Here is a 26,694-nt window from a genome sequence, read left to right on the forward strand (position 1 = left end):
GGGACTGAGGGGAAAGTGAAGTATGTCCGCAGCCTATTGTAATTTCAGATTGTGGATAGGCATTAGCAAACGAGTTTGGATATTTGCAGGACACCTGTACGCAAATATATTGCTTGCTAGTGCTACAGTAAGGCTAGACTACTTGAACATTTAATTTATTTCCCCATGCCTTTCGATTCCGAGCCCGGGATGAAACTAGGAATTGTCCATCCCAGGATCTCTCAAATCCCACTGTAGCTCGTTCTGAGTCCCTGTAATTCCCGGAAACGTGTGGGCGCCTAGGATAGGGTAGGGTAGGCTGATCGGTTTAGCATTTCATGGACACTGCTAAAATGAAGGAGGTGGTGGATAAATGTCTAGCTAGAATTGAGTATATAAGAAGACACTTTTGATCATCTCTATAAGAATGAAAGACAGTCATGAATTGTCTACAAATATCCAAATGATATTACATTGATAAAATCTGTAAACTAAATGCGCTATTCATTAAAGATAAATTACAGCATCACGATCTAGCTATTTCTTATGAAATACTGCCGTATGTTTTTAGTTTCAGCCTCCGCCTTTGTCTCCCGTCTTTCTCGCATGTTTTTACTTGGAGTTCCTCCCCCTGCGGCGCTGGGCGGAGTTTCATACCGAACCAGACGCTCCTTTTGTCGGATCCGTTCCGACCTGACTCCCCGGGGTTTACGGCTGAAAAAACGACACTTAAACAGCCCTAAAATAATTAACACGATTACCTTGATTTGTAGTAACAACGCTGGTTTCTTACTGCCACGAAAGGTGAGTGAAAAGTTGTGTTTTGACGACGTTATAAGCGATTTTCAAGTCGTGTCTCCCCGAGTCTTTGTAACACTCATGGCGGCTCTGCAGTGAGAGCTTTGGGGCGAGAGCAAGCAGATGCGTCCGCTCGCGTTTCTGTTTTTCAGCAAGTTCTAGCTTTATATGCATTTCTGAACTTTGCACTTACTGCTTTTGATTGTTATAGAACCCCAGTGAAAGTTAAGTGCAATCTCCTCCTAATTTTAACATTAAAACGACTTTTCACAAATTGACGAATTAGGCTATGCTACAAAATTAGGCTATGCTACAAACACACATCCAGTCTGCTAATAAGAAATTGAGTCGACAGTGGTTTTCTTGTCAATTTACTTCGTGTAAAATATAGATAATGTCTTCCAAAAATTGGTTTGGTAGCATGTTTTTTTTTCATGCCAGCGGAAGCTGCGTTTTGACTCCTGCCTGAATAAGGGCGCCATTACTGGGGTAGCAAGCAAAGAACGGTCGGTGTTCCCAAGACAAACTTAGAAGGCTGTAGCCTTGATTCAAAATAGAAAGACATTAAAATAGTAATGCCACGGCCCCTCGAAATATGTGAAGGCAGTCTGATGAGTGTAACATTTTATGTTTTCATAGTTTTAGGCAGCACAATATTCCCAGGATTGTTATCGGTAGATGTATAGATGGATGCGACAATGTATTTTTTATTTTATTTTTGTGCAATGTAGGCCTATTTTCTTTTAAGTTTGCAGTATCTGTTGTTTTCCCGAAGTTTGACCTTGTGAGCGGGTCACGATGACACTTCACCGAGAAAGCGAAGCCTCGGTCGGGTGCACAGCTGCGCCACGGCTTGGGGGAAGCGGGCGGGGGTAGGCGCGCACTTTCTGGCAGTTTGATTCAGCCCTCCGCCACGGAATGTTCAAGCTGTTCCAGCATTATATTCACTTCTCTAGAACGCTCCCTCCATCCCAGGCTATCAAGACAAGCCTATTATCCAGCCTAGACTATCTTAAGGGGTTTCATATCACCCCATGTGGGAAAGGGAAAATATCTTGATTTTTAAAAAAATTACGTAGGCTACATTTGTTTTTTGAGACAGTTGTGGATGCATTTCTGTAGCTTAGGCTAAGACTATTTGGATAATGCTCAACTGTCAGCGGCTTGAGAGCGGTTCAGCGGCAGGAGTGGTGTTTTGGCCGGTACCTGGTGAAGTTTTGCGGCCGAGTGGGCCCCAATATTGACACTCATTAGGCCTATTTGTTTTTCAAATATGCACTCAAACCTGATAAAACAAATATTAAAATGTTGAATGTTGGTGATTTTAGGTCTATCATGTAGGCTAATCATTGTGCTATGCCTGGTGGGGAAAAAAGTTGCCTGGTGCAATATCTATCGACCGACACAGTCGCGGTTAATTAGCCTATCTAGGCTATGCGGGTCAGGGGTATAGGCCTGATGGAAAATAAGCTGAAAAGGCCAACGGTGGCGGCGGAACTATGCGCCTCGAGATGACTGCATGGCCCCTTTGCATCCCTTTTGGTACGACCGCAGAGAGACCGTGCGTTTGTCGAAAATTCTGCATTATCTTATTCATTTTCAAAACATACGGCACAAATTAATAAAGAACGGTTGCATATAGCGCTCATTTGGACTATATTAGCATACACTATATGTAGCCTATAGGCCTAGGCTATAATAAGCGCCTTAACGCTCTCCTGTCGTACCGGGTGACAGGCGAGGATGTGGGCAGGCACACAGCACTTGCATCTCACGTCCGGAGTCGAGACCGAGGCTTCGAATTTGGAAACGCCCGTGTTTGGATTGCTGGGCTCAGCACTAACTCATTTTTAAAGATACTCTGTTCTAGAGTATTTAAACGCTTATTTTAAACTGCAGCATTTTATCAATTGCTCAGTTGACAAGCAAAAACTTGCTCTCACCGCGCCATCACATCCGTAAGCTATCCACCACAGTGAAAGGTCAGCTGCGCTTGGCTGAGCGCTTTGATAAATAACGTTCCGAAAAGCCGCAATCTCCAGACGAATTAATAAGATGTATCCATTCGGCTGCCATTGAAAAACAACACCATGAAACAATAAATTCATCGGTCCTCTCCGTGAATCGTATTGTGTGCCACTCTTTTCAGAAGTACACGATGTTCCCTCATATGGGAAAGGATGGATAGTAGTGTAGACTTGGGCGGAGCATCCGCATGACCGACTTTTGCGGTATCAGAAATACGTGTCCCTATTTTGTGTCAAGTGTAGCTTTTGAAATCTTCTTTGTGCATTGCCTATTGGTTACCCTACTTGTAGTAAATACGTTTGACCTTGTGCATAAAGGTGCTTCATCAGCTGAATAATTGTCAAGACGTGCACCTTCTCCATATCAATATTTTGTAACTAATTTAGTCGTGGATGGAACCATAGAATTACATTAGAACACCTGAATGGAACGTCATGAGTCAGTTCTTGAACTTGAGAGATACATTCTCGTGTAGATACATATCTTTATGCATATTGGAATTGGTGAGTTTTTTTTGGACAGTTCTCTCTGTGCATATTTCCACTTTTAGCCATAGTTAATTTGTCTATAATGGTAATTTTTCTAAAGTTGTGACAGACAGGACCCTAAATATGTGATGCATTTGTGGTTCCAGAATCTCTAGAAGCCAGGTCAGTTGAGCTGCCCACAGACGCTGAACCATGAACGGCAGCAGCAGTGTGTCCTCTGCCTCCCAGACCATCCGGATAAAAACAGAACCAGGTAAGGTACATAACTAAAACCACCCTTCATCATGGGATGTAAGTGTATGATTTCCTTTTATAATCTTGCCTGGAAAGTTGTTTAGTGGTAGTCTCAGGTTTCTCACAGTCAGGATAACGGATGTGTTGAATTCTGGTTGATTTTTGAAAGATCACTGTGTATTTGACATTTACTTGGATTTGTCTGACGGTTGTTTATCTATTCTGGGGTCAACTTGAGGTTTATTGTGTCTAATAAAAGGCCAGTCAAAACAAGCGAAACACACCTGCTCGTTGATGTTGCTTGATGGATGTGTGTGGTTGTGTGATTGTCTACGTTCCAGTTGTGGATGCATGGAGTAAGGAGGATTGCCTCACTCTTTTGGAGAGAATTCGGAGCCTGTTGCCTGATAGTGATGCCATGAAATACAAGACCACCGAGTCCCACTTTGACTGGGAGAAGGTGTGCTTTGGAGGCTTCACCGGCGACATGTGCAAACAGAAGTGGGCGAAGGTGTCCACTGAGGTTAGCCAATCACAACAGCAGAACATCGATTTAATGTTTAGAATTTGTGCAGGGAAGTGTCACAGAAATTACAGAAAGCAATATCTGTAATGTCTCTTTTTCTACTGGAAAAATCGTACCGTTGTGAAATGAAACACGGCACCATGAAAAAAATATGTTTACAACATAATTTCAGGTTAGGCCTTAATCCAATTGATACTATGTGTTCAGGTGCGGAAGTTTAGGACTATGACCGAGCTCATAGTTGATGCCATTGAGTTTGTGAAGAACCCTTACAGAGGGAAGAAATTGAAGGTAAGCAATCAGGTTTTACCTTGTACTTCTGCTCTTTTTTTTCTCAACACTTTTTTGTTGTTTTATTTAACTTTTTTATTAAAAAATAAATGCACTGTTGGTTAAGGGTTGTAAGTAAGCATTTCGCTGTAATGTCTGCACCTGTTGTATTCGGCGCATGTGGCCAATAACATTTGATTTGATTCAAAATACTAGGGTTATACTTGTCAATCTCACATCTTCTACCATATGAATGACCATTGTTCTGTTTTCCATCCTTTTAGACACACCCAGACTTCCCAAAGAAACCCCTTACGCCGTATTTCCGGTTCTTCATGGAGAAGCGAGCCAAGTATGCCAAGATCCACCCGGAGATGAGCAACCTTGACCTCACCAAGATTCTGTCCAAGAAATACAAGGAGCTCCCAGACAAGAAAAAGGTGATGGTCAAGTCCTTTCATTATACCTTTTGGGATAATATTTTATTTAATTCAAGGCAGATCCCAAATCTATACATGGCATCACTGTATAGAAAACAACTAATTGAGTGAGGGTTATTCTCTGTTACCCACAGCAAAAGTACATCACAGAGTTTCAGCGAGAGAAGGAGTCCTTTGAGAAGAATATGGCCCGATTCAAGTGAGTGGCATTTTCTGTATCGTTGAAGTCAGCCTTCAGTGGCCAAATTAGCTTCCTGGGCGGAATAATAAGCAACGCTTTCCAAAACGGGCAGATTTTCCTTGAAAAGAAACCAGGTGATCACTGTCCTCTATCTGCTGGTTGAAAGGGTATACCACCCATATACAGCCGCCTTAACGTCTTTGGTCTTGTTCCCCAGAGAGGACTACCCGGAGTTGATAGAGGAGAGAAAGAAGTCGGACCTTCCTGAGAAGCCCAAGACGCCCCAGCAGCTGTGGTACAACCATGAGAAGAAGACCTACGTGAAGCTCCACCCCGATGTGAGAGTGTGTGCGCAGGGGGAAATCCGCCCAGCTAAGTCTGGGATTTCACGGAATGAAACTGTTGCGCTTCCTTGAACTTACCCTCACAAGAAAATGTCCCTTTTTTGTAATTATTTGTGGTGAATGACGAATGCCATTCCTTTCTCTGGGGTTACCAGGTGAGCCAGAAGGAGCTGAAGGAGGCTCTGAGGAGACAGTGGTCCCAGCTCTCAGACAAGAAGAGACTCAAATGGATCAGCAAGGCCCTGGAGCTGCAGAAAGACTATGCGGTAAGAGGTTAGATGTGAAGGGCCTTGAGGCGCCACAGGATAGCGCCTCAAGACACAACTTCGTAATCCTCTACTGTTTTTTTCCTGGTAGAGGAAACCAGCAAATTTGCCACTTCGTATGTGATATACACTGCCTAGAGAGTAAGGCTGCGTTTACACGTTTCACTAATTGGTCTTTTGACCAATCAGATCAGCTCTGAAAAATATCTGAGGTGAAAAGATCTAATGTGATTGGTCAAAGGACCAATTATTGGAAAGTAGATCAGAATTGGTCTGCCTGTGTAAACGCAGCCTTACATTCGAAATAAATAGTATTTCATCCCCTTTTTTGCACAATCAATGACAATTTCAGCGTTGTTTTTTTTTGTTTTTTTTAAGGCTTGATGAGGAGAAATTGTCTCAAATATTTGTCAACCGAAAAGTTTGAATCCATGGTTATCTACAGGGTTGTATGAGAGTCTACCAAGAGGCCCATCCAGACGCTGAAGAGCACGTCAAGTCCGTCCTCACCAAAGCTGAGCGGCAGCTCAAGGACAAGTTCGACGGCAGGCCAACCAAACCACCGCCGTAAGTTCGCTTGATCGGAGTCACATTATTTTATTATTTTATTGAAAGAATATTGGACAAGTGGAGTAGGGGGTAGCAGAATGTGGAGTAGGGGGTAGCAGAATGTGGAGTAGGGGGTAGCAAACCCCCATCGCCAGGACGTGATCTAGTATCAGCAGCGCAACCAGACTCGGGCACAATCGCTTGGCAGTACTGAAAAGAACAAAAGGGATTTTTGCCCTCAGGCATTTTTTTCAGAGATTATGTATTGGGGATCCTTATGTAAACAGTAGCTCTTGGTTTCTCTGTGAAAACACCCGTGGAGTTTAAAGACCTTTGTCCTCGTCGAATTCTATGGCGCTGAACTAGGTAGCTTGGCTTTTTGGTCTTCAGGAATGGTTACTCCCTATACTGCGCTGAGCTGATGGTGAACATGAAGGATGTTCCCAGTACGGAGCGTATGGTGCTGTGCAGTAAGCAGTGGAAGATGATGACGCAGAAGGAGAAGGACATGTTTCAGAAACGCTGCGAGCAGGTCAGTCTTGTTCAGCTCCGTTCAAGGGGGGAGATGCAATGAATCTCCAGTATTTTCTATTTAATTTCGTAGCTCTGCCTTCTTAACAGCTGCTTTCATTATTTTGGCCTCTATTGGTTGCAATTGTTTGTTTTTGCTGCCATGTCATGCTGCATCTGGGGAACTTTGCTGAAAATACAGTGAAATACCTGTTTTTAGCCGAATATGTATTGTGAAGGTTTGAAAAGGGTTTCGGTTTGGTGAACCATGATGACAAAGTTTATGTATTGTTGTCATTCACAAATCGGATCAATGCTCTTTCTCCCCGGTGCTGGTGTGTCTGGCAACAGAAAAAGAAGCAGTACGAAATTGACCTACAGAGGTTTCTAGAGGTAAGTAGAACTGAATATATCCATATCTATAGTACTTTACATATCACACTACACCAGGGTTCTTCAATTCTGGTCCTGGAGGGCCGAAACACCTCTGTTTTTCATCCTCTCCTTCTAATCAGGGGCTAATTCAGACCTGGGACACCAGGTGAATGCAATTAACTACCAGGTAGAAATAAAAAACAGAAGTTTCGTCCCTCCAGGACCGGAATTGAAGAACCCTGCACTACACACTCTTGGCTGGCCTGAGTTTTAGAAGTGGAAGTCTATGACAGGCCTCCATGTCGGTTCTGTTTCCCCAGAGTCTCCCGGAGGAGGAGAGGGACCGCGTGATGACGGAGGAAAAGCTGGGGGGCTCGCGGCTGGGCATGGGGGGTGTTGGCAGCCCTCACAGAGCCAAGTCCCCCTCCGCCAAGGTGGGTCTCACAAAACTACAACAGGTATGTCACCACCTATTCAGCCACAAGGTGGGCTTTCTGTTAGGTTACAGTGAAGCTGGGCTATAGCTTTGTTAGGTTACAGTGAAGGTAGGCTATGGCTTTGTTAGGTTACAGTGAAGGTAGGCTATGGCTTTGTTAGGTTACAGTGAAGGTAGGCTTTCCGTTAGGTTACAGTGAAGGTAGGCTTTCTGTTAGGTTACAGTGAAGGTAGGCTTTCTGTTAGGTTACAGTGAAGGTAGGCTATGGCTTTCTGTTAGGTTACAGTGAAGGTAGGCTATGGCTTTGTTAGGTTACAGTGAAGGTAGGCTATGGCTTTCCGTTAGGTTACAGTGAAGGTAGGCTTTCTGTTAGGTTACAGTGAAGGTAGGCTATGGCTTTGTTAGGTTACAGTGAAGGTAGGCTATGGCTTTCTGTTAGGTTACAGTGAAGGTAGGCTATGGCTTTGTTAGGTTACAGTGAAGGTAGGCTATGGCTTTGTTAGGTTACAGTGAAGGTAGGCTATGGCTTTCTGTTAGGTTACAGTGAAGGTAGGCTTTCTGTTAAGTAGGGCTGTGGCGGTCATGACATTTTGTCAGCCGGTGATTGTCAAGCAAATAACTGCCGGTCTCACGGTAATTGACCGTTTATTAACATAAACACATTTAGCATCTCATGGCTTCCATGCATAGCCTACAAGCCACTGATGCAGACCTTTGGAACATCTACATTTTAAAAAGTCTAATAAATACATTTAATATAGCCTACACCATCACAATAAATCCAGTATTTATTTTAGACAGGGCTAAAGAAGCATGATATGAAGAAAATTGTAGTCAACTTCAGAAGAACAGAATAGCGTACTCTGCGTTGTTCTTATGTTAGGTCCTGATCTGGCTATGCCACATGGCTGTGGGCTACACTAGTTAATTTAGCAGACAAGATTTGCTTAGAATTCCGTGGCATTATTTTATAGTATGAAGAATACAATTGATCATAGCAGAATAAAGTAGAAACTATATTTTACTCCAAACGATTTCCAAGGGAGTGTGCACGTGGCTATTCTGTGTTGAGCGGTTAATAAAGAAGCAGGTCCTCCTATATACTTAATTTAGAGTTATTTGTGCAACTTTAGTTGTGATACAAACGTTGGGCTATATGTTTTGATTTGACACATTTCATCAGTCTCTCATTCAAAATTTCACAAGCACTTGATAATGCCTCGGATTTCCCGGCGGCATCCCCCTTGTCTGGCCGTAATGGCCCCTAAAATAAATTCATGCCTTTTGCGGCCAAAGTGGCCGTTGTGCCCTTGGGCTGAATATAATTAATATATTTCCCTTATAAAGCACCTCTCACTCACATGGCTCTCTCAGATATCTGAATTCTTATTAGCCAATGACCGTCACGTGATCGGGTCCTTCTCACGGTCATCTCAGCTCTGAAGTAGGCTACAAGTGAAGACGGACACATCGGGGACGCAACTGAGCCCATCCTTCTTATCGAATTCCGAGGAGCATATTGAAGATGTTAGAAGAACTGTCCACACTTACTTTTCATCAGTCAACAAGATGAGTAGGCCTAACGAACAGCAAAAGCACTAGCCTATGTCAATCTACTATCCCCCATAGTACAAAAGTTGACCTACTCTATTGGTCAACTTGTCCTTCTGTGCAAAAAAGAAATACTCCAAACATAGTCTGGGACAGTTGTGGGATGCGATAGATCCCAAATTAATACAACCACTAGCATCAAAAACCTTTTAAAAGCAATGAGTCTTACACAACAGATCAGAACGTTTAATGTTGATAAACTATTAGGCTATTTCTTCACATTATAAGCGCAGCAATGCGCACATGGCAGTAGGCTATAAGCGGGAATGTTCCATTGCTTTATTATAAAGGTGCATTTTTATGGTGAAAATTATAATATGCCAATTAGAAGAAAATTCTCTTCCCCAAACTTGAAACTCACACGCCTCCTATGTATGCCAGTTAGGCTCTACACCGGTTGTAAAGCGGATTAATGTGCTTAATTTTAAGAAGTTATTTGGCCACTTTAGTTGTGATACAAACCTTTTCAAAACAAATAGGCCTATGGGCTAGGCGACGCGAGGTGGGCTAGGCGACGCGAGGTGGGCTAGGCGACGCGAGGTGGGCTAGGTGACGCGAGGTGTGAGACTATGATTTGAAAAAGTTGCAAAAAAAGGAATGCGCTGTTTCTTGCCTTCACACACTGGGCATCATTCACAAGCAATAATACATCATTCACAAGCAATAATACATCATTCACAAGCAATAATACATCATTCACAAGCAATAATACATCATTCACAAGCAATAATACATCGTTCACAAGCAATAATACATCGTTCACAAGCAATAATACATCGTTCACAAGCAATAATACATCGTTCACAAGCAATAATACATCGTTCACAAGCAATAATACATAGTTCACAAGCAATAATACATCGTTCACAAGCAATAATATTGTCACCCATCAGACTATTCTTAATTTAATCTTGTCTTTACATATACTAAATAATATATGTATGTTAATTCGTTTTTATTTAGAATGGACCATTATCATGCACCTGTCTCAGAACAGGGGCAGGAGAAAATAATACATGTCATCTATGCACTTAAATAGCGAATGGAGGACACTTTTCCCGTGGTTAATTTTCATGCCAGCCTGTTGTAAAGTGAAACAATGTGCTTAATATTAGGTACAGTGGGGGAAAAAGGTATTTAGTCAGCCACCAATTGTGCAAGTTCTCCCACTTAAAAAGATGAGAGGCCTGTAATTTTCATCATAGGTACACGTCAACTATGACAGACAAAATGAGAAAAAAATTCCAGAAAATCACATTGTAGGATTTTTATTTGCAAATTATGGTGGAAAATAAGTATTTGGTCAATAACAAAAGTTTCTCAATACTTTGTTATATACCCTTTGTTGGCAATGACACAGGTCAAACGTTTTCTGTAAGTCTTCACAAGGTTTTCACACACTGTTGCTGGTATTTTGGCCCATTCCTCCATGCAGATCTCCTCTAGAGCAGTGATGTTTTGGGGCTGTCGCTGGGCAACACAGACTTTCAACTCCCTCCAAAGATTTTCTATGGGGTTGAGATCTGGAGACTGGCTAGGCCACTCCAGGACCTTGAAATGCTTCTTACGAAGCCACTCCTTCGTTGCCCGGGCGGTGTGTTTGGGATCATTGTCATGCTGAAAGACCCAGCCACGTTTCATCTTCAATGCCTTGCTGATGGAAGGAGGTTTTCACTCAAAATCTCACGATACATGGCCCCATTCATTCTTTCCTTTACACGGATCAGTCGTCCTGGTCCCTTTGCAGAAAAAACAGCCCCCAAAGCATGATGTTTCCACCCCCATGCTTCACAGTAGGTATGGTGTTCTTTGGATGCAACTCAGCATTCTTTGTCCTCCAAACACGACGAGTTGAGTTTTTACCAAAAAGTTCTATTTTGGTTTCATCTGACCTTATGACATTCTCCCAATCCTCTTCTGGATCACCCAAATGCACTCTAGCAAACTTCAGACGGGCCTGGACATGTACTGGCTTAAGCAGGGGGACACGTCTGGTACTGCAGGATTTGAGTCCCTGGCGGCGTAGTGTGTTACTGATGGTAGGCTTTGTTACTTTGGTCTCAGCTCTCTGCAGGTCATTCACTAGGTCCCCCCGTGTGGTTCTGGGATTTTTGCTCACCGTTCTTGTGATCATTTTGACCCACGGGGTGAGATCTTGCGTGGAGCCCCAGATCGAGGGAGATTATCAGTGGTCTTGTATGTCTTCCATTTCCTAATAATTGCTCCCACAGTTGATTTCTTCAAACCAAGCTGCTTACCTATTGCAGATTCAGTCTTCCCAGCCTGGTGCAGGTCTACAATTTTGTTTCTGGTGTCCTTTGACAGCTCTTTGGTCTTGGCCATAGTGGAGTTTGGAGTGTGACTGTTTGAGGTTGTGGACAGGTGTCTTTTATACTGATAACAAGTTCAAACAGGTGCCATTAATACAGGTAACGAGTGGAGGACAGAGGAGCCTCTTAAAGAAGAAGTTACAGGTCTGTGAGAGCCAGAAATCTTGCTTGTTTGTAGGTGACCAAATACTTATTTTCCACCATAATTTGCAAATAAATTCATTAAAAATCCTACAATGTGATTTTCTGGATTTTTTTTCCTCAATTTGTCAGCATAGTTGACGTTTACCTATGATGAAAATTACAGGCCTCATCTTTTTAAGTGGAAGAACTTGCACAATTGGTGGCTGACTAAATACTTTTTTCCCCCACTGTATGTAAACTTCCGACTTCAACTGTAGAAAGCTGATGGGGTACTCCTCTTTTTAACAGAGGCCATCAAAACTCTGTTTTCTCATGCAATTGCGTAGCCTATAGAAATGTTGTGCAACATGAGCTCATGGGCTCTCATTAAGTGTTTTGATTTGATTTTCGATTACATTTGCATTGATGTCAGAGTGATTAGAGGGACAATAGAGTGCTGAGTACCAGGCAGTTAGCAAGTTTGGTAGACTACTAATGACCATCAGCAGCATCAGAGCTTGGAGAAGTCGAGTTACCGGGACTAAACGGTCACGTGGAATTTGACTGCTGTCATGACTGGGGACCGCCGGTGTAAATGCGGTCACCGTAACAGCCCTACTGTTAGCCCACCTTCACTGTAACCTATGTCTTACAGTGAACGTTTGTCACCTGGTCAGTCACTGGGAAGGTTTACTAACTATTTCATATTACATTTACATTTCAGTCATTTAGCAGACGCTCTTATCCAGAGCGACTTACAGTTAGTGAGTGCATACATTTTTCATACTGGCCCCCCGTGGGAATCGAACCCACAACCCTGGCGTTGCAAGCGCCGTGCTCTACCAACTGAGCTACAGGAGGCTACATATGTTGGGTCATGGGGATGTTTTAGCTGTGTCACCTGTCAAGATTTTACATTTAAAGGTATACTAGGTACACAATGTATTGATACCAGGTCTGTCTCTGTATCGGATTCATTCAGGAGCGCTGTCGCGAAGCTGAGCTGGAGCACTGGGTGCACTCCGGCCTGACGGCGAAAGAGAAGCGCGACGGCAAGAAGAGGACCAAACTCCCCGAAACACCCAAGACTGCCGAGGAGATGTGGCAACAGGGCGTCATGGGAGACTACCTGGCCAAGTACAGGGTGAGAAAGAGTGACATTTTGTGTCTGCAAAACAGCCGTAGATTATTATGATTTTATCTTTAATATAGGGCCATATTCATTTTTATAGTTTTCTGTCTGGTTTTAGTGTTTCACATTTAGATTGAAGTAGTTATTTTCCACCAACAACCCAACAAAACCATATATATTTTTTTACAAGCACTGTATACTGTGGCGGGACAAATCAAATTGGCTCGTGGGCCAGTTGTGGCACGCAGACCACCAGTTGAAGTCCCCTGCTGTACAGCATCTAGGAATGCGCTTTTAATCCGTAGCGTCCTAAGGTGAAGAGAAAAACCGTATGTGTTCCATGTCTTCTGGTTACAGAGTGACCGTAAGAAGGCCCAGAGTGCCATGGAGTCGGCCTGGAAGGCCATGGAGAAGAAGGAGAAGATTCCGTGGATCAAGAAGGCGGCTGAAGACCAGAAGCGATACGAGGTTCAGTACCGGCCCGTGGTCAGTGACCAGACGTTTTGACCGCTGTCTTCTCCAGTTGTGCTGAAGAAATGTCAAAATGTTGGTCGCCCTCCTTCTGCTGCTCCCCCTCCCCGCCCCCCGCCCTCCAAGCTCCCCGCCCCCCACCCTCCAAGCTCCCCACCCTCCAAGCTAGGGCGGCAGGTAGCTTAGTGGTTAAGAGCGTTGTGCCAGTAACCGAAAGGTCGCTGGTTCTAATCCCCGAGCCGACTAGGTGAAAAATCTGTCGATGTGCCCTTGAGCAAGGCACTTAACCCTAATTGCTCCTGTAAGTCGCTCTGGATAAGAGCGTCTGCTAAATGACCAAAAAATAAATAAAAAAATAAGCTCCCCCCACCCTCCTCCAAGCTCCCCCCACCCCTCCTCCAAGCTCCCCCCACCCTCCTCCAAGCCCCCCACCCTCCTCCAAGCCCCCCCTCACCCTCCTCCAAGCCCCCTCACCCTCCTCCAAGCCCCCCCTCACCCTCCTCCAAGCCCCCCTCACCCTCCTCCAAGCCCCCCCACCCTCCTCCAAGCCCCCCCTCACCCTCCTCCAAGCCCCCCCACCCTCCTCCAAGCCCCCCTCACCCTCCTCCAAGCCCCCCCACCCTCCTCCAAGCCTCCCCCACCCTCCTCCAAGCCTCCCCCCACCCTCCTCCAAGCCTCCCCGCCCCCACCCTCCTCCAAGCCTCCCCCCCCACCCCCTCCAAGCCTCCCCCCACCCTCCTCCAAGCCTCCCCGCCCCACCCTCCTCCAAGCCTCCCCGCCCCCCACCCTCCTCCAACCTCCCCACTCCAACCCTCCTCCAAGCCTCCCCGCCCCCACCCTCCTCCAAGCCCCCTCACCCTCCTCCAAGCCTCCCCGCCCCCCCACCCTCCTCCAAGCCCCCCACCCTCCTCCAAGCCTCCCGCCCCACCCTCCTCCAAGCCTCCCCCCACCCTCCTCCAAGCCTCCCCCCCACCCTCCTCCAAGCCTCCCCCCACCCTCCTCCAAGCCTCCCCCGCCCCACCTCCTCCAAGCCCCCCCACCCTCCTCCAAGCCTCCCCCACCCTCCTCCAAGCCCCCCCCACCCTCCTCCAAGCCTCCCCCACCCCTCCTCCAAGCCTCCCCCCCACCCTCCTCCAAGCCTCCCCCCACCCTCCTCCAAGCCTCCCCCCCCCACCCTCCTCCAAGTCCCCCCACCCTCCTCCAAGCCTCCCCCCCACCCTCCTCCAAGCCTCCCCCACCCTCCTCCACCCCCCACCCTCCTCCAAGCCTCCCCCCACCCTCCTCCAAGCCCCCCCACCCTCCTCCAAGCCTCCCCCCCACCCTCCTCCAAGCCTCCCCCCACCCTCCTCCTCCAAGCCCCCCCACCCTCCTCCAAGCCTCTCCAAGCCCCCCCACCCTCCTCCAAGCCTCCCCACCCTCCTCCAAGCCTCCCCCCCACCCTCCTCCAAGCCTCCCCCCACCCTCCTCCAAGCCTCCCCCCACCCTCCTCCAAGCCTCCCCCCACCCTCCTCCAAGCCTCCCCCCCCCCACCCTCCTCCAAGCCCCCCCCACCCTCCTCCAAGCCTCCCCCCACCCTCCTCCAAGCCTCCCCCCACCCTCCTCCAAGCCTCCCCCCCCACCCTCCTCCAAGCCTCCCCCACCCTCCTCCAAGCCTCCCCCCACCCTCCTCCAAGCCTCCCCCCACCCTCCTCCAAGCCTCCCCCACCCTCCTCCAAGCCTCCCCCACCCTCCTCCAAGCCCCCCCCACCCTCCTCCAAGCCTCCCCCCACCCTCCTCCAAGCCTCCCCCCACCCCCCAGTCCTCCTCCAAGCCTCCCCCCCACCCTCCTCCAAGCCTCCCCCCACCCTCCTCCAAGCCTCCCCCCACCCTCCTCCAAGCCTCCCCACCCTCCTCCAAGCCTCCCCCCACCCTCCTCCAAGCCTCCCGCCCCCACCCTCCTCCAAGCCCCCCCCACCCTCCTCCAAGCCCCCCCCACCCTCCTCCAAGCCTCCCCCCCCACCCTCCTCCAAGCCTCCCCCACCCTCCTCCAAGCCTCCCCCCCCACCCTCCTCCAAGCCTCCCCCCCCACCCTCCTCCAAGCCTCCCCCACCCTCCTCCAAGCCTCCCCCCCCACCCTCCTCCAAGCCTCCCCCCACCCTCCTCCAAGTCCCCCCCCCACCCTCCTCCAAGCCTCCCCCCCACCCTCCTCCAAGCCTCCCCCCCACCCTCCTCCAAGCCTCCCCCCACCCTCCTCCGCCCCCCACCCTCCTCCAAGCCTCCCCCCACCCTCCTCCAAGCCTCCCCCCACCCTCCTCCAAGCCCCCCCCCACCCTCCTCCAAGCCTCCCCCCCACCCTCCTCCAAGCCTCCCCCCCACCCTCCTCCAAGCCTCCCCCCACCCTCCTCCAAGCCTCCCCCCACCCTCCTCCAAGCCCCCCCCCCACCCTCCTCCAAGCCTCCCCCACCCTCCTCCAAGCCTCCCCCCGCCCCCCCACCCTCCTCCAAGCCTCCCCCCACCCTCCTCCAAGCCTCCCCCCACCCTCCTCCAAGCCTCCCCCCCACCCTCCTCCAAGCCTCCCCCCCACCCTCCTCCAAGCCTCCCCCCACCCTCCTCCAAGCCTCCCCCCCCCCACCCTCCTCCAAGCCCCCCCCACCCTCCTCCAAGCCTCCCCCCCCTTCCTCCAAGCCTCCCCCCACCCTCCTCCAAGCCTCCCCCCACCCTCCTCCAAGCCTCCCCCCACCCTCCTCCAAGCCTCCCCCCCCACCCTCCTCCAAGCCTCCCCCCACCCTCCTCCAAGCCTCCCCCACCCTCCTCCAAGCCTCCCCCCCACCCTCCTCCAAGCCCCCCCCACCCTCCTCCAAGCCTCCCCCCCCCACCCTCCTCCAAGCCTCCCCCCACCCTCCTCCAAGCCTCCCCCCACCCTCCTCCAAGCCTCCCCCACCCTCCTCCAAGCCTCCCCCCACCCTCCTCCAAGCCTCCCCCCCCACCCTCCTCCAAGCCTCCCCCCACCCTCCTCCAAGCCTCCCCCCACCCTCCTCCAAGCCTCCCCCCCTCCCCCACCCTCCTCCAAGCCTCCCCCCCCCCACCCTCCTCCAAGCCTCCCCCCACCCTCCTCCAAGCCTCCCCCACCCTCCTCCAAGCCTCCCCCCACCCTCCTCCAAGCCTCCCCCCACCCTCCTCCAAGCCTCCCCCCCCACCCTCCTCCAAGCCCCCCCACCCTCCTCCAAGCCCCCCCCCCACCCTCCTCCAAGCCTCGCCCCCCACCCTCCTCCAAGCCTAGCCCCCCACCCTCCTCCAAGCCCCCCCACCCTCCTCCAAGCCTCCCCCACCCTCCTCCAAGCCTCCCCCCACCCTCCTCCAAGCCTCCCGCCCCCCACCCTCCTCCAAGCCCCCCACCCTCCTCCAAGCCCCCCCACCCTCCTCCAAGCCTCCCGCCCCACCCTCCTCCAAGCCTCCCCCCCCAGCCTCCCCCAAGCCTCCCCCCACCCTCCTCCAAGCCTCCCGCCCCCCACCCTCCTCCAAGCCCCCCACCCTCCTCCAAGCCTCCCCCCACCCTCCTCCAAGCCTCCCCCACCCTCCTCCAAGCCTCCCCCCACCCTCCTCCAAGCCTCGCCGCCCCCACCCTCCTCCAAGCCCCCCCACCCTCCTCCAAGCCCCCCACCCTCCTCCAAGCCTCCCCGCCCCACCCTCCTCCAAGCCTCCCCCCACCCTCCTCCAAGCCTCCCCCCCACCCTCCTCCAAGCCCCCCACCCTCCTCCAAGCCTCCCCCCACCCTCCTCCAAGCCTCCCCCCCACCCTCCTCCAAGCCTCCCCGCCCCCCACCCTCCTCCAAGCCTCCCCGCCCCACCCTCCTCCAAGCCCCCCCACCCTCCTCCAAGCCTCCCCGCCCCACCCTCCTCCAAGCCTCCCGCCCCCCACCCTCCTCCAAGCCTCCCCCCTCCTCCAAGCCTCCCCCCACCCTCCTCCAAGCCTCCCCCCACCCTCCTCCAAGCCCCCCCACCCTCCTCCAAGCCCCCCACCCTCCTCCAAGCCTCCCCCCACCCTCCTCCAAGCCTCCCGCCCCCACCCTCCTCCAAGCCTCCCCCCCACCCTCCTCCAAGCCTCCCCCCACCCTCCTCCAAGCCTCCCCCCCCACCCTCCTCCAAGCCCCCCCACCCTCCTCCAAGCCCCCCCACCCTCCTCCAAGCCTCCCCCCACCCTCCTCCAAGCCTCCCCCCCACCCTCCTCCAAGCCTCCCCCCACCCTCCTCCAAGCCTCCCCCACCCTCCTCCAAGCCAGAGTGGAGTTGGTGGCTCCACCTCGCCTGGATGCGTTTGTGTGATCTCTGTTCTTTGTTTCTTCTGCTTTCTGCCATTGTACCAGCGTCTTGACATTTGAATCATACACTATATATACAAAAGTATGTGGACACCCCTTCAAATTAGTGGATTCGGCTATTTCAGCCACACCTGTTGCTGACAGGTGTATAAAATCGAGCACACTGCCATGCATTGGCAGTAGAATGGCCTTACTGAAGAGCTCAGTGACTTTCAGCGTGGCACCATCATAGGATGCCACCTTTCCAACAAGTCAGTTCGTCAAATTTCTGCCCTGCTAGAGCTGCCCCGGTCAACTGTAAGTGCTGTTATTGTGGAAACGTCTAGGAGCAACAATGGCTCAGCTGCAAAGTGGTAGGCCACACAAGCTCACAGAACGGGACCGCCGAGTGCTGTAGCGCGTAAAAAATCATCTGTCCTTGATTGCAACACTCACTACCGAGTTCCAAACTGCCTCTGGAAGCAACGTTAGTCTGGGGCTGTTTTTCATGGTTCGAGCTAGGTCCCTTCCCGATTCTGTGCATCCAACTTTTTGGCAACAGTTTGGGGAAGGCCCTTTCCTGTTTCAGCATGACAATGTCCCCTGTGCACAAAGCGAGGTCCATACAGAAATGGTTTGTCGAGATCGGTGTGGAAGAACTTGACTGGCCTGCACAGAGCCCTGACCTCAACCCCATCGAACACCTTTGGGATGAATTGGAACGCTGACTGCGAGCCAGGCCTAATCGCCCAACATCAGTGCCCGACCTCACTAATGCTCTTGTGGCTGAATGGAAGCAAGTCCCGGCAGCAATGTTTCAACATCTAGTGGAAAGCCTTCCTGGAAGAGTGGAGGCTGTTGTAGCAGCAAAGGTGGGACCAACTTCATATTAATGCCCATGATGTTGGAATGAGATGTTCGACGAGCAGGTGTCCACATACCTTTTGGTCATGTAGTGTGTTTTTTCGCTGGATGTCACTGTTGAAATATGTCATGTGTATTTATTATGATGATCCATTCAACTGTCCCTTTGTTTTGATGAGCCGTACCATTACCCATATTTACTGGGTCAAATATGGCAAATACTTCCAAATACTCGAGCGTAACTTGATTTCATTTGCCCGATTGCAATGGAATCCTTTGAAAGTATTTGACATGTACAGTACGTCTGATGCGTTGTAATGTGTGTGTGTGTGTGTGGTGGACTGTGCTTGTCCTGCAGAGGGAATTGTTGGAGATGAGAACAGCCCAGTCAGGAGCAGGCCAGAGGAAACCCAAGTTTGAAGGGGAGCCCAGAAAGCCACCAGTGTGAGTGACTACATATTGACGTCTGTTTGTCACATGGTGTCTTGGCTTTTATCCTGGCCCATATTCTTTTTTTATTTATCTTTTCACTTTGCTCCATCCCATTTTCTACGTCTCTCCTTTCCCCCAAATGTCCTCCGCTTTCCCCCAAATGTCCTCCGCTTTCCCCCAAATGTCCTCCGCTTTCCCCCAAATGTCACCATCATTGTTTTACTCATTTGTCATGTCTTTGATCACCACCTTAAATCGGACACGTTAAGCCTAGAAGATCCTAGGCTATTTACGTACTTCTGCTTTGTGTTGCTAATTGTTGCTAGTATGAATGTATACATTTATATAGATGGGGCTATGCCATTAGTTTGCTCATGGACTGTAGTTTCGATTGACTGCTATGTGGGTATAATTAAACCTGCTTCCTGTCTCCTCTCTCTCTCTCTGCAGGAGTGGCTACCAGATGTTCTCCCAGGAGCTGCTGACCAACGGCGAGCTGAACCACTTCAGCCTGAAGGAGCGGATGGTGGAGATCGGCAAGCGCTGGCACAAGCTCAGCCAGAGCCACAAGGACAAGTACAAGAAGCTGGTGGAAGAACAGCAGATCGAGTACAAGGCCGAGCTGGAGGCCTGGGTCAAGGTAAGGGTCATAGGTCAAATAATTATTTATTTCTTAGGTACTTTTCTGAACTGTGGATACCCAAGGTCGCCTTGCCTCAAAATAATCAAATAAGCGTTTAAAATATCAAATGCATCACAGAAGAATACATTGGTACAAGGCGCGTACTCGGAACCTATGCATTGTATTCCTAAAAAAATCAATAAATAGTTGAAATGATAGATGCAATGTTAGCGACAGCACCTTTTGGAAGAAATCAGTGTTTTGTCATTTCTTCCCCCTCACTCTTTCTGTCTGTCGTCCCCTTCAGTCTCTCTCTCCCCAGGAGCGAGCAGTTTATAAAGAGTTCTCCACCACGGTGAGTTTCACGCTGTCAAATACAGATGTTGTTATGTTATTGACCCCGACTCAACACCGCACTTCATATACAATGCCCAAAACACCCACATTCATGCTATAACCGGTCCAACTCCTGCTGTAACCCTTCACACTAATGCTATATTTGTTTTAATTCCTCGTTCTTCATATTCCATGGCTATAGCTACTCTTTTCTCTGTAGCTGGAGTTCTTAACACCTGACACCAAATACATTTGATTTAGATGAGTAAATGTTATTATAGCCTTATTGTGTCTTTGTAGCCTGATGTGACGGCCATAGTGACTATCTGTATTCGCAAGCGGGCATCTAGCATAACTGCATGTAAATGGCAAAAGAACATAATGATATTTGCATCTAGCTACTAATCATCAATGCTTTGAGCTTGAAAGTTATTTGTGTGCTGCTCTTACCCCTCCTCCTCCCCCCCTCCATCTTTCTATCCCCATTATCCCCCCCATTCTCTTTCCCTCTCCATCTTGCCCCCACCACCCCACCACCATCAAATGCAGAAACGGCGGAGCACCACCAAGGTGCGGGGGGGCCCGGGGGCCAAGGTTCGTGTGACTGCAGTGAAGGGGAAGGCGGTAGGTGCCAGAGCCACAGCAGCAGGGGTCGGGGGGGGCAAGCGGGCCATGGCGTACCGGGCCAAGGTAACCGCGCCGCTCTCGCCGGACTGCTTCCCTCTCTCACACACACAGACTGAGACACACACTCACAATCCACACACACTCTGATTTTGAAGTGGTGGCATGTGCATGTGTGCTCTCTTGCCATTTTTTTAGTTTTACTTTGTCTAACGTGCTTATGTGTTTTAACCTGTTATGTCCGGGTGGTTGTGTTATCCTATCATATGTGTGTGTCCTGTAATTGTGTATTCCATGTGCTGTTGTAAGCAAGGGTTGGAACCTGTTCAAGGAAAATATGAAATTATTTGAGGAACAGAACACGAACCGAAAATGAAAAATGATCTATACTGTTCCGGAACAGAACCGTTATTTTAAAAAGTATGGGAACCGGTTAATACCGTTCTTTTATGTTCCGGGAGAAGAATGGATTTACTTTTTCAATGCTAGTTAAGGATACTATAGTTATCACGTTTCACATTGGAATTATTAACAACAGTAAGGTAAGACGTGTTGTTAATTCTAGTGCTGCTCTGCACACCCAAGCTTGTTGGCTAGCTAGCTAACGTTTGCTCTGGTCCAACGTTAAACCAACTTGGAAGTTGAAAGACATTAACAGTTCCTCCATAGAAGCCGCTTCTCCGTAGGTATAATTCTGTGGGCCTAATTCAGTCATGACAAGATGCCCAGAGCTTCAGGGCAGCACAGTGTTTTGTCTTTCATTATGATTAAACCATGCTGTTACGGCAAAATAAGATTTACCGACTTTCCTATACCGATTAAATCACTTACCCGCTCCACAGCAAGCAGCTCTATAATTTAATGTTGATTTGAAATGTACAACTATATACATTAATAATAATAAGTTATTATTTTTCAGGAGTTTTAAAAAGGAACAGAAAGGAACGATATGAAGCCATACTTTTTTGGGGGGTTCGAACCGGTTCAGAACTTTCTTTTGCTGGTTGGAACAGTGGAACGGAATGAAAACAATAATGGTTATGTTCAGATTGGAAAATTATTTTGGTTCCAACCCCTGGTTATACAGTGCATTCGGAAAATATTCCGACCCCATTTACTTTTTCCACATTGTTACGTTACAGCCTTATACTAAAATTGATTTAATTCCCCCCCCCCATCATCAATCTACACACAATACCCCATAATGACAAGGCAAGTTTATTTTTTGTGTGCAAATTTATTTAAAAAAAATCAGAAAATGACATTTACCCTCTATAATGGCTCCGTTCATCTTTCACTCAATCCTGACTAGTCTCCCAGTCCTTGCCGCTGAAAAACATCCCCACAGCATGATGCTGCCACCACCATGCTTCACCGCAGGGATGGTGGCAAGTTTCCTCCAGACGTGACGCTTGGTATTCAGGCCAAAGAGTTCAATCTCGGTTTCATCAGACCAGAGAATCTTGTTTCTCATGGTCTGAGAGTCTTTAGGTGCCTTTTGGCAAACTCCAAGCAGGCTGTCATGTGCCTTTTACTGAGTGGCTTCCTCTGGCCACTCTACCGTAAAGGCCTGATTGGTGGAGTGCTGCAGAGATGGTTGTCCTTCTGGAAGATTCTCCACAGAGGAACTCTGGAGCTCTGTCAGAGTGACCGACTAAAGCCCTTCTCCCCCGATAGGAAGAGTCTTGGTGGTTCCAAACTTCTTCAATTTAAGAATGATTGAGGCCACTGTGTTCTGAGGGACGTTCAATGCTGCAAAACAATTTTGGTACCCTTCACTAGATCTGTGCCTTGACACAATCCTGTTTCGGAGCTCTACGGACAATTCCTTTGACCTCATGGCTTGGTGTTTGCTCTGACATGCGCTGTCAACTGTGGGACCTTGTATAGATATGTGTGCCTTTCCAAATCATGTCCAATCAATTGAATTTACCACAGGTGGACTCCAAAGTATGATGAATTGAAACAGGATGCACCTGAGCTCAATTTCGAATCTCATAGCAAAGGGTCTGAATACTTATGTAAAGAAGGTATGTTTTTTTATATTTAATACATTTGCAAACATTTCTAAAAACCTGTTTTTGCTTTGTCAATATGGGGTATTGTGTTGCTTGAGGATTTTTATTTAATCCATTTTAGAATAAGGCTGTAATGTAACAAAATGTGGAAAAGGGGAAGGGGTCTGAATACTTTCCGAATGCACTGTAAGTGTGTGTGCAGTGCACGTGTGTGTGAACATTCTGTAAACGGGTGAGTTTGCAGTAGAGGCGTGACCCTGTGCTCTACAGCAGGATACGTCCGACTCAGACGACGATGACAAGACGGACTCGTCAGACTCCGATGACGACGAAGAATCATCCGGCAGCTCCGACAGCGAAGATGATGATGTGAGTTTTCCAAGCCAGGGGTCATCAGCACTATGTTTTTGTGCAGACTTGGGTCAAATACATTATTCAAAAGTATTTGAGGTGAGCTTACTTTACCTCAGTGTTCATTTTGAGTCATCTGATCAAACTATTCGATTGGTTCCATTGTATAGGGCAAACCAAATCAAAAGCTGCACTAGTATGACAATGTATTTGACCCAGCTGTTCTACGGTCTCTGTCCTCTAGAATGACCCAGCTGTTCTACTGTCTCTGTCCTCTAGAATGACCCAGCTGTTCTACTGTCTCTGTCCTCTAGAATGACCCAGCTGTTCTACTGTCTCTGTCCTCTAGAATGACCCAGCTGTTCTACTGTCTCTCCTCTAGAATGACCCAGCTGTTCTGTCTCTGTCCTCTAGAATGACCCAGCTGTTCTGTCTGTCTCTCCTCTAGAATGACCCAGCTGTTCTGTCTGTCTCTCCTCTAGAATGACCCAGCTGTTGTTCTGTCTCTGTCCTCTAGAATGACCCAGCTGTTGTTCTGTCTCTGTCCTCTAGAATGACCCAGCTGTTGTTCTGTCTCTGTCCTCTAGAATGACCCAGCTGTTGTTCTGTCTCTGTCCTCTAGAATGACCCAGCTGTTCTACTGTCTCTGTCCTCTAGAATGACCCAGCTGTTCTACTGTCTCTGTCCTCTAGAATGACCCAGCTGTTTTACTGTCTCTCCTCTAGAATGACCCAGCTGTACTGTCTCTGTCCTCTAGAATGACCCAGCTGTTCTGTCTCTCTCCTCTAGAATGACCCAGCTGTTCTGTCTGTCTCTCCTCTAGAATGACCCAGCTGTTCTGTCTGTCTCTCCTCTAGAATGACCCAGCTGTTGTTCTGTCTCTGTCCTCTAGAATGACCCAGCTGTTGTTCTGTCTCTGTCCTCTAGAATGACCCAGCTGTTGTTCTGTCTCTGTCCTCTAGAATGACCCAGCTGTTCTGTCTCTGTCCTCTAGAATGACCCAGCTGTTCTACTGTCTCTGTCCTCTAGAATGACCCAGCTGTTCTACTGTCTCTGTCCTCTAGAATGACCCAGCTGTTTTACTGTCTCTCCTCTAGAATGACCCAGCTGTTCTGTCTCTGTCCTCTAGAATGACCCAGCTGTTCTGTCTGTCTCTCCTCTAGAATGACCCAGCTGTTCTGTCTGTCTCTCCTCTAGAATGACCCAGCTGTTCTGTCTCTGTCCTCTAGAATGACCCAGCTGTTGTTCTGTCTCTGTCCTCTAGAATGACCCAGCTGTTGTTCTGTCTCTGTCCTCTAGAATGACCCAGCTGTTGTTCTGTCTCTGTCCTCTAGAATGACCCAGCTGTTCTACTGTCTCTGTCCTCTAGAATGACCCAGCTGTTCTACTGTCTCTGTCCTCTAGAATGACCCAGCTGTTCTGTCTCTGTCCTCTAGAATGACCCAGCTGTTGTTCTGTCTCTGTCCTCTAGAATGACCCAGCTGTTCTACTGTCTCTGTCCTCTAGAATGACCCAGCTGTTCTACTGTCTCTCCTCTAGAATGACCCAGCTGTTCTGTCTCTGTCCTCTAGAATGACCCAGCTGTTCTGTCTGTCTCTCCTCTAGAATGACCCAGCTGTTCTGTCTGTCTCTCCTCTAGAATGACCCAGCTGTTCTGTCTGTCTCTCCTCTAGAATGACCCAGCTGTTGTTCTGTCTCTGTCCTCTAGAATGACCCAGCTGTTGTTCTGTCTCTGTCCTCTAGAATGACCCAGCTGTTGTTCTGTCTCTGTCCTCTAGAATGACCCAGCTGTTCTGTCTCTGTCCTCTAGAATGACCCAGCTGTTCTACTGTCTCTGTCCTCTAGAATGACCCAGCTGTTCTACTGTCTCTGTCCTCTAGAATGACCCAGCTGTTTTACTGTCTCTCCTCTAGAATGACCCAGCTGTTCTGTCTCTGTCCTCTAGAATGACCCAGCTGTTCTGTCTGTCTCTCCTCTAGAATGACCCAGCTGTTCTGTCTGTCTCTCCTCTAGAATGACCCAGCTGTTCTGTCTGTCTCTCCTCTAGAATGACCCAGCTGTTCTGTCTCTGTCCTCTAGAATGACCCAGCTGTTGTTCTGTCTCTGTCCTCTAGAATGACCCAGCTGTTGTTCTGTCTCTGTCCTCTAGAATGACCCAGCTGTTGTTCTGTCTCTGTCCTCTAGAATGACCCAGCTGTTCTACTGTCTCTGTCCTCTAGAATGACCCAGCTGTTCTACTGTCTCTGTCCTCTAGAATGACCCAGCTGTTCTGTCTCTGTCCTCTAGAATGACCCAGCTGTTGTTCTGTCTCTGTCCTCTAGAATGACCCAGCTGTTCTACTGTCTCTGTCCTCTAGAATGACCCAGCTGTTCTACTGTCTCTCCTCTAGAATGACCCAGCTGTTCTGTCTCTGTCCTCTAGAATGACCCAGCTGTTCTGTCTGTCTCTCCTCTAGAATGACCCAGCTGTTCTGTCTGTCTCTCCTCTAGAATGACCCAGCTGTTCTGTCTGTCTCTCCTCTAGAATGACCCAGCTGTTGTTCTGTCTCTGTCCTCTAGAATGACCCAGCTGTTGTTCTGTCTCTGTCCTCTAGAATGACCCAGCTGTTGTTCTGTCTCTGTCCTCTAGAATGACCCAGCTGTTCTGTCTCTGTCCTCTAGAATGACCCAGCTGTTCTACTGTCTCTGTCCTCTAGAATGACCCAGCTGTTCTACTGTCTCTGTCCTCTAGAATGACCCAGCTGTTTTACTGTCTCTCCTCTAGAATGACCCAGCTGTTCTGTCTCTGTCCTCTAGAATGACCCAGCTGTTCTGTCTGTCTCTCCTCTAGAATGACCCAGCTGTTCTGTCTGTCTCTCCTCTAGAATGACCCAGCTGTTCTGTCTCTGTCCTCTAGAATGACCCAGCTGTTGTTCTGTCTCTGTCCTCTAGAATGACCCAGCTGTTGTTCTGTCTCTGTCCTCTAGAATGACCCAGCTGTTGTTCTGTCTCTGTCCTCTAGAATGACCCAGCTGTTCTACTGTCTCTGTCCTCTAGAATGACCCAGCTGTTCTACTGTCTCTGTCCTCTAGAATGACCCAGCTGTTCTACTGTCTCTGTCCTCTAGAATGACCCAGCTGTTCTACTGTCTCTGTCCTCTAGAATGACCCAGCTGTTCTACTGTCTCTGTCCTCTAGAATGACCCAGCTGTTCTACTGTCTCTATCCTCTAGAATGACCCAGCTGTTCTACTGTCTCTGTCCTCTAGAATGACCCAGCTGTTCTACGGTCTCTGTCCTCTAGAATGACCCAGCCCAGCTGTTCTACTGTCCTCTAGAATGACCCAGCTGTTCTACGGTCTCTGTCCTCTAGAATGACCCAGCTGTTCTACTGTCTCTATCCTCTAGAATGACCCAGCTGTTCTACTGTCTCTGTCCTCTAGAATGACCCAGCTGTTCTACTGTCTCTGTCCTCTAGAATGACCCAGCTGTTCTACTGTCTCTGTCCTCTAGAATGACGATGACCATGATGACGACGACCAATCCGAAGGCTCCAGCAGCTCTTCCTCAGAGGACAGCAGTGACTCGGACACAGACTAGCCACCCCCCCCACAAAAGAAGAGGGTCTGTGCGGGACACGCCTCCTCGCGAGTCAGGAGCAGTCATGGCAGCGTCATCAAAACGCTTGCACGTTGGCTCCTCCCACTTATTTCTCACAAGAAGAAATGAGAGACAGAGAGAATAAATAACCAAGAGGAATGGAGAAGACATGCTCCCCCTCCAGTTGTTGACCTGGATGACTTTTATTCAAACGGGATGAGTTCTCTCTTTTACAGGGGCTTTGTTACGTGTTCAACGCATATCTTTTTTTTTTTCTCCTTTATATAGGTGTTATGAACTTGTTGCAACGTTTTCATTATTTTTTTTAAACTTTGAGAAGGAAATTTTAAACTTAAGCAGATGAGGGGCTTGCCGTTTTTTGTCCTTGGGTCTCTGACAGTCCATTCAGAGGGAGGACTGTTGCTGCTTTCCCTCCATTAACATCTGGTCAAACCCTCAATAAAATGCACTTTTTTTCTCTTGTATTCTTCGTGTGATTTCAATC

General features: G+C 48.8%; 1 protein-coding gene across 6 annotated transcripts; it reads left to right on the forward strand.

Annotated features, from left to right (window-relative positions):
* Nucleotides 1-26,674, forward strand: LOC121580593 (nucleolar transcription factor 1-A). 6 transcript variants are annotated; one of them, XM_041895555.2, is made up of 20 exons: nt 1-20; nt 3,440-3,546; nt 3,869-4,050; nt 4,261-4,344; nt 4,608-4,763; nt 4,898-4,962; nt 5,162-5,282; nt 5,444-5,554; nt 6,000-6,121; nt 6,494-6,635; nt 6,965-7,006; nt 7,309-7,446; nt 12,471-12,632; nt 12,978-13,106; nt 18,589-18,674; nt 19,113-19,302; nt 19,592-19,639; nt 20,170-20,310; nt 22,533-22,631; nt 26,103-26,674. In XM_041895555.2, the coding sequence occupies exons 2-20, from the start codon at nt 3,486-3,488 to the stop codon at nt 26,187-26,189; spliced, it is 2,166 nt and encodes a 721-aa protein (XP_041751489.1). In that variant the 5' UTR covers nt 1-20; nt 3,440-3,485; the 3' UTR covers nt 26,190-26,674. The 6 variants fall into 6 exon arrangements, with proteins under 6 accessions (XP_041751489.1, XP_041751491.1, XP_041751492.1 ...); XM_041895557.2 differs by lacking the exon at nt 1-20 and adding an exon at nt 419-783 and having other exon boundaries at nt 7,309-7,422; XM_041895558.2 differs by lacking the exon at nt 1-20 and adding an exon at nt 424-783 and having other exon boundaries at nt 20,170-20,244.
* The last annotated feature ends 20 nt before the right edge of the window (nt 26,675-26,694 follow it).

The sequence above is a fragment of the Coregonus clupeaformis genome, chromosome 14 (genome assembly GCF_020615455.1).
Source record: "Coregonus clupeaformis isolate EN_2021a chromosome 14, ASM2061545v1, whole genome shotgun sequence".
NCBI lineage: Eukaryota > Metazoa > Chordata > Actinopteri > Salmoniformes > Salmonidae > Coregonus > Coregonus clupeaformis.

What these genes read in the sequence shown, in the direction of transcription:
- LOC121580593 (XM_041895555.2), top strand. Translation starts at nt 3,486, where the DNA reads ATGAACGGCAGCAGCAGTGTGTCCTCTGCCTCCCAGACCATCCGGATA. An exon ending in GGGCGAAGGTGTCCACTGAG is followed by an intron (nt 4,051 to 4,260) that starts GTTAGCCAATCA and finishes CTATGTGTTCAG; the next exon opens with GTGCGGAAGTTTAGGACTAT. An exon ending in GAGCCCAGAAAGCCACCAGT is followed by an intron (nt 18,675 to 19,112) that starts GTGAGTGACTAC and finishes CTCTCTCTGCAG; the next exon opens with GAGTGGCTACCAGATGTTCT.